Source organism: Chionomys nivalis, chromosome 1 (genome assembly GCF_950005125.1).
Source record: "Chionomys nivalis chromosome 1, mChiNiv1.1, whole genome shotgun sequence".
In the NCBI taxonomy this organism is placed as follows: Eukaryota; Metazoa; Chordata; class Mammalia; order Rodentia; family Cricetidae; genus Chionomys; species Chionomys nivalis.
Window position 1 is genome coordinate 178589600 of NC_080086.1, and position 12408 is coordinate 178602007.

The 12408-nt window shown below is 37.9% G+C and overlaps 1 protein-coding gene across 1 annotated transcript in view; it reads left to right on the plus strand.

Annotated features, from left to right (window-relative positions):
• The window catches only part of Iqub (IQ motif and ubiquitin domain containing), a 62457-nt gene that overhangs the window by 17779 nt on the left and 32270 nt on the right, over positions 1-12408 (plus strand). The window contains exon 7 of the mRNA XM_057778456.1: positions 8903-9113. Within this exon, the coding sequence (XP_057634439.1) occupies positions 8903-9113 (211 nt within the window). The remainder of the gene's footprint in view (positions 1-8902; positions 9114-12408) is intronic.

A 12408-nucleotide genomic window follows, 5' to 3' on the forward strand; every position in this document is an offset into this window, starting at 1 on the left:
TGTAATTCTCTATCTTTGTTGAGTCCTTGTATGGCTTGGGTATTAGGGTAACTATGGCCTCATAGAATGAATTTGTCAGTGTTCCTTCTGTTTCTATTTTGTGGAATAATTTAAAAAGTGGACTAATTTGGGAATAATTTGAGGTATTAGTTCTTTTTTTTTGAAAGTCTGGTAGAATTTTGCACTGAAATCATCTGGCCCTGGGTTAATTTTGGTTGGGAGACATTTAATGACTGCTTCTGTTTCCCTAGAGGTTAGAGATTTGTTTAAATTGTTCATCTGATCTTGGTTTAATTTTGTTCTGTGGCATCTATCAAGAAATTTGTCCATTTCTTTTAGATTTTCCAATTTTGTGGAGTACAAGCTTTTGAAGTATGATCTAATGATTGTCGGAATTTCCTTAGTGTCTGCTATTATGTTCCCCCCTTTCATTTCTGATTTTGTTAATTTGGATATTCTCTCTGTGTCTTTTAGTTAGTTTAGATAAGGGTTTGTCTATTCTTTGATTATTTGTATTGTTCTCTTTGTTTTTATTTTACTGATTTTTTTAAACCCTCGGATTGATTATTTCCTGCCATCTACTCCTCTTGGCTGTGTTTGTTTCTTTTTGCCCTAGAGCTTTTAAGGTTCTGTTAGCTAGTATGAAATTTTTCCAAATTCTTTATGAAGGCAGTTAGTGCTATGAACTTTCCTCTTAGCGCTGCTCTCATTGTGTCTAATTAGTTTGGGTATGTGTGTGTTCGTTTTCATTGAATTATAGAAAGTCTTTAATTTCATTATTTCTTCCTTGACCCAGTGGTAATCCAGCTGAGTTGTTCAGTTTCCATGAGTTGGTAGGCTTTCTGTAGCTTGTGTTATTGTTGAACTCCAACTTTAATCCTGGTGATCTGATAAGATATAGGGGTTATTCCATTTTTTTTTTGTTACCTGTTAAGGCTTGCTTTGTGACAGAATATGTGGTCAATTCTGGAGAAAGTTCCACGAGGTTCTGAGAAGGTATTGGTATTTGGGTGAAATGTCCTATTAATAACTGTTAGGTCCATTTGAGTCATAACTGTTATTTCCTTTATTTCTCTTTAAATTTCTATCTAGCAGACATGTCCCTTGGTGTGAGTGGGGTGTTGAAGTCTTCCACAATTAATGTGTGGGGTTTGATAGTGATTTCAGCTTTAGTTTTGTGGGTGCCCTTGTATTTGCTGTCTAGATATTCAGAACTGAGATCATCTTGGAGGATTTTTCCTTTGATGAATATGAAATATCCTTCTCCATTTCTTTTGATTAATTTTGGGTTGAAGTCTATTTGTAAGACATTAGGATAGCCACACCATCTTGCTTCTTAGGTCTATTTGATTGGAAAATCTTTTTCAAACCCTTTATTCTGAGGTAATGTCTGTCTTTGATGTTGAGGTGTGTTTCTTGTATACAGCAGAAGGATGGATCCTGTTCATGTCCATTCTGTTACTCTGTATCTTTTTATTAGCAGATTGAGTCTGTTGATATTGAGATTTTTTTCTCTTTTTTTAATTTTCATTTTTCCTCTACATTTCTCTCTGCTCCCCTCCCTGCCTCTCTCCTCCCGCTTCAGCCCTCCCACAAGGTCCCTATGCTCCCAAATTACTCAGGAGATCTTGTCTTTTTCTAATTCCCATGTAGATTAGATCTATGTATGTCTCTCTTAGGGTCCTCATCGTTGTTTAAGTTCTCTGGGATTGTGGTTTGCAGGCTGGTTTTCTTTGCTTTATGTTTAAAAACCACCTATGAGTGAGTACATGTGATAATTGTAGTTCTGTGTCTGGGTTACCTCACTCAAAATGTTTTCTAGCTCCATCCATTTTACTGCAAAGTTCAAGATGTTATTTTTTTTTCTGCTGTGTAGTACTATATTATGTAAATGAACCACATTTTCCTTATCTATTCTTCCGTCAAAGGGGCATTTAGGTTGTTTCCAGGTTCTGGCTATGACAAACAAAGCTGCTATGAACATAGTTGAGCATGTGTCCTTGTGGCACGATTGAGCATCCTTTGGATATATACCCAAAAGTGGTATTACTGGGTCTTGAGAAAGGTTGTTTCCTAATTTTCTGAAAAATCACCACACTGACGTCCAAAGGGGCTGTACCAGCTTGCATTTCCACCAGCAATGCAGAAGTGTTCCCTTTTCCCCACAACCTTTCCAGCATAAGTTGTCATCAGTGTTTTTGATCTTGGCCATTCTTACAGGAAAGATGGAATCTCAGAGTTGTTTTGATTTGCATTTCTCTGATGACTAAGGATGTTGAAAATTTCCTTAAGTGTCTTTCAGTCATTTGAGATTCCTCTGTTGAGAGTTCTCTGTTTAGGTCTGTACTTCATTTTTTATTGGATTATTTGTTTTTTTGATGACCCATTTCTTGAGTTCTTTGTATATTTTGGAGATCAGACCTTTGTCTGATATGGGGTTGGTGAAGATATTTTCCCATTCTGTAGGCTGTCATTTTGTCTTGTTGACCATGTCCTTTGTTTTACAGAAGCTTTTCAGTTTCAGGAGGTCCTATTTATTAATTGTTTCTCCAGTGTCTGTGCTGCTGGGGTTATATTTAGGAAGTAGTCTCCTGTGCCAATGCGTTCAAGTGTACTTTCCATTTTCTCTTCTATAAGGTTCAGTGTGGCTGGTCTTTAATCCATTTGGACTTGAGTTTTGTGCATGATGATAGATATGGGTCTATTTTCATTCTTTTACATGTTGATATCCAGTTATTCAATTATCATTTGTTAAATATGCTTTCTTTTTTCCATTTGATATTTTTTGCTTCTTTGCCAAAAATCAGGTGTTCGAAGGTGTGTTTATTAATATCCAGGTCTTCGATTTGGTTCCATTGGTCCTCCTGTCTGTTCTTATGCCAATACCAGACTGTTTTCAGTACTGTACCTGTGTAGTAGAGTTTGAAGTCAGGGATTGTGATGCCTCCAGAAGTTTTTTTTTTTTATTGCACAGGAGTGTTTTGGCTATCCTGAATTTTTTGCTTTTCCATATGAAGTTGAGTACTGTTCTTTCAAGTTCTGTGAAGAATTCTGCTAGGGTTTTAATGGGCATTGCATTGAATCTGTAGATTGCTTTTGGTAAAATTGCCATTTTTACTATGTTAATTGTGCCTACCCAAGAGTATGGGAGATATTTCTACTTTCTGACGTCTTCTTCAATTTTTTTTTCTTCAAAGATTTTAAGTTCTTGTCATACAAGTCTTCCACTTGTTTGGCTAGAGTTACTCCAAGATATTTTATGCTATTTGTGGCTATTGTGAAGGGTGTTGTTTCTCTGATTTCTTCCCCAGCCCTTTTATTATCTGTGTACAGGAGGGCTACTGATTTTTTGAGTTAATCTTGTATCCTGCTACATTCCTGAAAATGGTTATGAGTCATAGAAGTTCTTTGGTAAAATTTTTGGGATCGCTTATGTAAACTATCATATCAGCATCAAACAGTGAGAGTTTGATTTCTTTTTCAATTTGTATCCCCTTGATCTCCTTTTGGTGTCTTATTGCTCTAGCTAGGACCTCAAGAACTATATTGAATAGATATGGAGAGAGTGGACAACTTTGTTTTGTTTCTGATTTCAATGGAATCACTGGGAGTTTCTCTCTATTTAGTTTGATGTTGGCTGTTGGCTTGCTGTATATTGCCTTTATTACGCTTAGTTATGTTCCTAATATCCCTGCTCTCCCCAAGACCTTTATCATGAAGGGATGTTGTATTTTGTCAAAAGCTTTTTTGCCATCTAATGAAATCATCATGTGGTTTTTATTTTTCAGTTTTTTTATACATGGATTACATTGACAGATTTTTCTATGTTGAACCATCCCTGCATCTCTGGGATGAAGCCGACTTAATCATGGTGGATGATGGTTCTGATGTGTTCTTGGATTAGATTTGCAGTATTTTATTTAGTATTTTTGCATCAATGTTCATAAGTGAGATTTGTCTGTAATTCTCTTTCTTAGTAATGCCTTTCTGTGGTTTGTGTATCAGGGTAATTGTAGTCTCATAAAAAGAGTTTGCCAATGTTCCTTCCATTTCTATTGTGTGGAAAAACTAGAGGAGTATTGGTATAAGTTCTCCTTTGAAAGTCTTGTAGAATTCTGAGCTGAAACCACTTGGTCCTGGGCTTTTTTTTTTTTGTTGGGAGACTTGATGACTGCTTCTATTTCTTCAGTAGTTATAGGTCTGTTTAATTTGCTTATCTGATCTTGATTTAATTTTGGTAAGTGATATTTATCCAGAAAATTGTCCATTTCCTTTAAGTTTTCCAATTTTGTGGAGTACAGGTTTTTGAAATATGACCTGATGATTTTCTGTATTTCCTCCATGTCTGCTGTTATGTCCCACTTTTAGTTTCTGATTCTTGTTAATTTGTTATTCTCTCTCTGCCTTTTTTTAGATAATGGTTTGTCTATTTTGTTGATTTTCTCGAAGAACCAACTCTTCGTCTCATTGATTCTTGGTATTGTTTTCTTTGTTTCTATTTTGTTAATTTCAGCTCTCAATTTGAATATTTCCTGTCATCTAGTTCTCTTAGGTGTGTTTTCTTTTTTTTTTGTTCTAAAGTTCTCAAATGTTTTGTTAACTCACGAGTGTGGGATTTCCAGCTTCTTTATGTAGGCATTTAGTGGTATGAGCTTTCCTCTTAACACTGCTTTCATTGTGTCCTATAAATTTGGGTACTTTGTGTGGTCATTTTGATTGAATTTTAGGAAGTCTTTAATTTCTCCCTTTATTTCTTCCTTGACCCATTAATGATTCATGTGAGCATTGTTTAATTTCTATGTGTCTGTGGGTTTGCTGGAATTAGAATTTCTGTTGACTTCTAGTTTTAAAGTATGGTAATCTGATAAGGTACATTGGGTAATTCCAATTTTTCTGTATTTGTTAAGGTTTGTTTTGTTATCGAGTATGTGGTCAATTTTTGAGAAGGTTCCATGAGGTGCTGAGAAGAAGGTTTATTCTTTTCTGTTTGGATGGAATATTCTATAGATGTCTGTTAAGTCCATTTGAGTCATAACATCTGTTAGTTCTCTTATTTCTCTGTTCATTTTTTTGTCTGACTGACCTGTCCAGTGGTGAGAGAGGAGTGTTGAAGTCTCCCACTATTAGTGTGTGGGGTTTAATGCATGATTTAAGCTTTAGAAGTGTTTCTTTTACAGGTGAGGGTGCCCTTGTATTTGGGGCATAGATGTTCAGTATTGAGATTCCCTTTTGACGGATTTTTCTCGTGACTAATATGAAATGACCTTCTTTGTCTCTTTTGATTGATTTTAGCTTGAAGTCTATTTTGTTAGATATTAGGATGGCTACACCTGCTGTGTTTTTTTTTCCTGCTTGTTTTTTAGGTCCATTTGATTGGAATATTTTTTCCAACCCTTTACTCTGAGATGATGTTTGTCTTTGAGGTTGAGATGTGTTTCTTGTGTGCAGAAGAAGGATGGATTCTGTTTTCACATCCAATCTGTTAGCTTTTGGCTTTTTATAGGTGAGTTGAGTCCATGTACATTAAGGGATATTAATGACCAGCAATTGCTATCTCCTGTTAATTTAGTTTTCATTGTTGGTGTTGTTAATTTGTGCATTTCCCCCTTCTTTGGGATTTGCTGCTATGAGACCATCAATTGTCTGTGTTTTTGTTGATGTAGCCAACTTCCTTGGGTTGGAGTTCTCCTTCTAGTATTTTGTCTAGGGTTGAATTTGTGACTAGGTATTGGTGAGATCTAGTTTTGTCATGGAATATCTTGTTATGTCCTTCTGTGGTGAATGAAAGTTTTGCTGGGTATAGTAGTCTGGGCTGGCATTCGTGGTCTCTTAATGTTTGCATAATGCTTGCCCATGACCTTCTGGCTTTCATTGTCTCCAATTAGAAGTCAGGTGTAATTCTGATTAGGTCTACCTTTCTAGGTTACTTGGCCTTTTTCCTTTTTAGCTCTTAATATTCTTTCTTTATATGTTTAGTGTTTTGATTATTATGTGCCAAGAGGACTTTTTTTTTTTTTTTTTTTTTTTGGATTCAGTCTATTTGGTGTTCTGTAAGCTTCTTGTATCTTCATAGGCATATCTTTCTTTGGGTAAGAAAAGTTTTCTTCTATGATTTTGTTAAATATATTTTCTGTGCTTTTGAGTTGAACTTCTCCTTCTTCTATACCTATTATTCTAAGATTTGACCTTTCATGGTGTCCCATATTTCCTGTATATTTTGTGTTAAGCTTTTCTTAGATTTAATGTTTTCTTTAACTGATGAGTCTATTTCCTCTATTGTATCTTCAGCACTTGAGAGTCTCTTTTCCATCTCTTGTATTCTGCTGTTCATGCTTGAGTTTGTGGTTCCTGATCATTTTCTCATGATTTCTGTTTCTATAATTCCCTCTGCTTGTGTTTTCTTTATTGTCTCTATTTCAGTTTTCAAGTCTTGAATAGTTTCTTTCATATGTTTGATTGCTTTTTCTTGGTTTTCTTTAAGGGATTTGCTGATGTCTTCTAATTTTTCGTTTGTCTTTTCCTCCATTTTGTTGAGGGAATTTATCATTTCACCTTTAAGAGTTTCAAACTTTCTCTTGAAGTTATTTTTTAGGTCATTTTCTTCTGCTTCATCTATATTTGGTTGTTCAAGTCTTGCTGTTGTAGGGTCTTTAGGTTTTACTGGTGTTGTGTTGCTCTCCGTGGTGTTGCGTGTGTTTTTACCTTTTTTACTCATTTTTTTCTCCTTGGGGCTGTTTGCGATTCTGCTGATTAATATTCTAGGTGCCAGTAAATCCAAAGCTCAGATGGTTGTTCCTCATGGTACAGTCAGTGTCACTGTTCTAGTTTCCCCATTGGTTACTCGGTGTTCCTGGAGATAGCTCAGTGCTCCTGGGCTTTGCTCTGCTCCTTTCAAGTTTGCTGTCTCAGGACTACTTTGGCTTAGGTTACCAACTTTGCCCTGTTTATGTAAATCCTGGTCGGGATTCCCCCCTGCAGAAGTCCCTGGCTTGGAGTTGGTCCTGCAAAGGTTTCTGGCTCTGGTCTACTGCCTCGGAGTTCCCAGACTCAGGTGCTTCTAGAACCGCAAAGGACCTGGCTTAGGCTTACTCCCTCAGAGGTTCCAGACTCATGCTTGGACCTGCAGAGGTTCCAGGTTCCTGCCTATTCCCTTTGATGTCCCAATCCAATGCCTGGACCCACAGAGATCCTGGCTCAGGCCTAGTTCATGGGAGGTCCTAGACTCATGCTCAAACCCACAGGGGTTCTTGCTTAGGTCTACTCCCTTGAAGGTCCCAGATTCATGTCCAGACCCTCAGAAGTCTCTGGCTCTGGCTCACTCTCTCTGTGGTTACTCCCCTGTACCTGTTCTGGTGAAGTTTGCTATTTCTGTACCAGGTCTCTGGCTCAATCCTTGTCTGCCAGTGTCCCAGGACTGGATTGGCTCCCAGCTTCCACTCCCATGGAGCTTGCTTCCTTAGGACCACTCCAGCCTACGTAGCTGGTTTAGTCCTACTTCTGTGGAATTTGTTGCCTCAGTCCTGCTCTGGCTCAAGGTGGAATTTGTTGTCTCAGGCCTACTTTAGGTTACTCCTTTGATCTGTTTCTGTAAATCCTGGTCTGGTTCCACTCCTGCAGAAGTCCCTGACTTGGAGTTGGTCCTGCAAAGGTCTCTTGCTTCTGTCTACTGCCTTGGAGTTTCCAGGCTCACGTGTGCCCAGAACCACAGAGGACCAGGATCGGATCAGGCTTATTCCCTCAGAGGTCCCAGACTCACTCTCTGATACTGAGAGATTTTGATAACTTGTGATTGTTAATTCCTGTTATTGTTGTTGTTGTGCCTCTCTCTGTGTGTTTCATTCTTGTGTGAAAATATCTATTGCATATGTCTTATGAATGCAGTTAACTTCTTTGAGTTGGGGTTTCCTTCTGGTACCTTCTATAGACCTTAGTTTATGGATAGATATTAATTAAATTTGACTTTAGCATAAAATATCTTGTTTCCTACCTCTATGGTGATTGAAACTTTTGCTAGCATTCAGGGTATCTTAAAGTTTGCAGAAGATCTGTTCAGTCTCTTCTGGTTTTTAGAGTCTCCATTGAGAAGCCAGGTACAATTCTGATAGGTCTTCCTTTATATGTTACTTGGTCTTTTTCCTTTGCAGCTTTTAATATTCTTTCTTTGTTTTGTATGTTTAGTGTTTTGATTATTATGTGGCAAGGGGTTTTTATTGTGCTATATATTTTTCTCCACTCTCCTCCCTTTCTCCACTCCCCCTTCTAACTTCTCACAGGATTTCCACTCTCCAAATTTACTCAGGAGATTTTGTGTTTTTCTATTCCCCATGTAGATTAGATCCATGTATGTCTCTTTTCGGATCCTCTTTGTTTTCGATGTTCTCAGGGATTGTGAATTGTAGGCTGGGTTTTCTTTGCTTTATGTCTAAAAGCCACATATTACATTTATCTTTCTCAGTCTGGCTTACCTCACTCAATATGATGTTTACTAGATTCATCCATTTGCCCACAAATTTCAAGATGTCATTGTTTTTTATTTCTGCTCTGTAGTACTCCATTGTGTAAATGTCTCATCTTCTTTATCCATTGTTTGGTTGAAGAGCATTTAGCTTGTTTTCAGGTTCTGGCTATGACAAATTGTGCTGCTATGAACATAGTTGAGCACATGTCCTTGTGGCACGGTTGAGAATCCTTTGGGCACATACCCCAAAGTGGTACATATATAAATAATGGCACATTATTAATAGATTTTACATTGTTGTGCCTAATAATGTCTCAGAAGAATTAAAACCAGACTGCCAGTATTGTTTTGTTGTAGAATTTGAATTGAAACAATGGTTGTTGCCTTTTTCTATGTCTGGTTAACCAGTCAATGACACTTTATTTCCTTTTGATTTAAACACAGGTGATAGTGATACAGACACGCTACCGGCAATGGCATGCTAAGCGCTATGTGGACAGCTTAAGACAACAAAAGAAAAAGAGGTTGGAGTGGGAAGCAGAGCAAGAGCTCAAGAAGATCAGAGAGAAGGAAGAGTGGCTGCGGATGGACTACTACCGCAGGCACAACCCTAAGACGAATGAAGACTTTGAGCTGCTTTACAATGCTCTAGAACGTGAGTGCTGGAAGAGCTTTACAGGAAGGATAGGCGTGGTGAGGACAAAAGAGAGACACCGTTGTTGTGGGGGTTGTCTTAGGAATCTAGGTTAAGAAATACATTTATCCCTGGGTGCCCTGCAACTCACTCTATAGAGTAGACTGGCCTCTGAGATCCGTCTGTCTCCCTGCTGGGATCAAATATGTGCTCTACTATACCCAGCAAATGTGATATAGTTAAACAAAATCGCAAGTGTTTTAAATAACAACAAAAGGGTATATGGCTGTGAGAACTATGGAGTTTTAGTGTATTGTGGCACGGATGCTTCAGTCACATAAGTTAAAATGATAGCTCATCTGATTGTGTGATGCTTTGGGCAACTTGTAAATTATTACGGCGGAGGGAAAATAAATAGAAGTTTCTGACATGGGACATTTATTTCACTTTTTATATTTAAAATTATGAATTAAAAAATTAGAATGATTTTAAAATTCTTTATTTTTGGAGGGGATGCTCTGTTTATAAGATCAGTGTGTTTTGCCACTCCTCTATTAGCTTTTCAGTCCATCTTCCCAACTGTGCCTTGTAATTGCTGCCCTCTTGTGGCTCAGAGTGACAATTGTATGACTCGAACTACAATTCATAATCCAAAACTGTTTTTTTTTTAAAAGGCATTCTTTCCTTAGTAATAAGACAGAGTGATTCTTATTTAAGAAGATAAACATTACTATCTAAGACACATCAGGCAGGATTGTTTTTCATTGTATATGTGATGCTGTGTCATTCTTTTCAGAGCAGAATGGTAGGGCTTCCACTTACCAGAATTTCCAGGAATGCCCTTAGCTGAAGAATGTTGTTTTGAGTTCCTGTATTCTAGGGAGTAATTGGGCTTGCATTCCTTGTTTTCAATTTTTATGTAAGCAGAATTATTCATAATGAATTTCTTATGTCTGTCTTTTAAACTTCAGTTTCATACTGTGAATTCTCTCTATGTTATCATATGTAGTTCAGCTTTTCAATCTCATTTCTGTAGACTATCCCATTACAGGAAAGAATCACAATTATCTCATCCATTTTACTGTGGATTTGTACCTAGATTCTGTTTTTCAAAATCTAAATAGTTTCCTTCGTTGAAGAACAGAAGTGTGCATTTCTTTAGGGTGTCAGACTTAGGAATGCAGGGTATGCATTTTCAACTTTAGTGCACTGATGGGCCGCCATTCAGAAGTAAAACAAATCTGTGCCTGTTGCGGAAAGTATAAACGCTAATTACTGCACCACCCTGTCTCTTCTCAGGCACTTCTGTCGTCAGTTTGCTCTCACTGGAGGATGGACAGCACTATCACTCTAAGTTATTTTTTTCCTGAGAGGCTGAGAGGTTAGATATCAGGATATCAGAGTCAGTGTAAGACATTCTGTCCCCCTCATAAAGGCTTTATAGAAGAAATAAATCGAGAACTTGCGTTGGCCCATGGGCCGCTCAGTAAGATCAGTGAGATAAAACAGAAGGAGAGTTGTGAAGCAGCAAAAGTGTGTGCTGCACCTGCAGTTTAGACATCTGCCAGGGCCAGCAGAGTTGGAGGACGGGAGGTTCAGCTCAAGTACCCTGGAGAGGAGGCATGAGCCACCTGTCAGGATGGAAGGAGAGGGACTCTCCTGAGCCAAGTAAGGGCATCCCTTCTCCCCCTTGGTGTCTTTGCTAGAGTGAATGACTTTGATACAATTCAACTTTGTAACTTTGATACAATTCAATGTATCAATTTATTTTTATATAGATTATATACTTACTGTTATATCTAAAAGTTCTTCAAACGTAGGCTCATGTAGATTTTCTCCTATATTCTGAAATTTTCTAGTTCTGTATTTTGCATTTAGATATATAATTCAACTTGAAAGAAATTATATGAGGTATGAAATGTAAGTTGAAGTTAATTTTTAAATGCTTTTGTTTTGAGCATCCAGTTATTCTGTCTCCATTGTTAAAGATCCAACTCCACTCAATTGTCCTCACATCTTCATCAGTTCCTTATTCTTTAGAGGCTCCCAAAACAAGGTACTGCAGGCTGTGTGGCTTATACATGATGCCCATTCAAGGGGGCAGTGCTCGCTTGGGCCTGTTTCATAAGGGGTTAATCTTCTTACTGAGAGTTTCACTACCAGGACCCAGTCATTTCTCAGAAGCCCAAGCTAAGATAAGGTTTTGAGGATAACAGGTCACATGTGAACTTTGCAGCACACACATATTCAGACAACAACAATAATTAGTCATGTGACTGTACAAATATAGGTCAATTTCTCTAAGATTGTTGCCTTGAGGATAAAATGTCCCATGTGAATTTGGGGGCACACACACATTCAGATTACAGCAATAATCAGTCACGTGACTGTGCACATATAGATCAGTTTCTTGGCTGACTACTCTTCTCCCCGACTAGCACTGCAATGTGTTGATTCTGTACCTTTATAGTTGGTCTTCAAACTGAGTGATGCAAGTCTTCCCATTGCTCCTCTATTCTGTCTCCTGTCTTTACACTCAGGTTTTACAATCAGTGTTATTCCATTCAAAAAACCTTTACTGAAAATGGAGAGATGGCTCAGAGGTTAAGGGCATTGGCTGTCTTTGCAGAGGACCTGGGTTCAGTTCCCAGCACTCACATGCCATTACAGGCTTACACCTGCCTAAGTACTGCGACCTCTTCTGCCCTCCTAAGGCCCCAGGCACACAAGTGCTGCAGATAGACAAACAGGCAAAACACATATACAAAATCACATCTTTAATCCCAGCACTCAGGAGGCAGAGGCAGGAGGATCTCTGTGAGTTCAAGGCCAGCACAGTTAACAGAGTGTGTTCAAGGACATGCAAGGGAAACAGTGAAACCCTGTCTTGAAAACAGCAACAGCAAAACCCTTTGTTGGGAGTTTGGGTGGAATTGTGTTTGATTTCCAGATAAACTGGGGTAACTGACATCTTCACAGTATTGAGTCTATGGACACTGCATATCTTTCCACTTGTTCCAATCTTTATTTTATCAGTGTTTTATCTTTCAGCATATACATCCTTCATGTTTTATTAATTTTTCCTCTATACCTAATGATTTTGATATTATTTAAACAAATTCCAGGAGTGAGGATGCAGTTTAGTGGTAGAGTGTTTGCCTGGGTTAAATTCCCAGCACTGGAAAAATAATTTTTAAATAAAATTCCAGGAGTTTGTTTCTGGTATATAGGAACACAATTGACCTATATACATTAATCTTATGTCCTCAGACTTTGATAAGCTCATGTATTAATTAATTTTGGATTCTTTCTAATT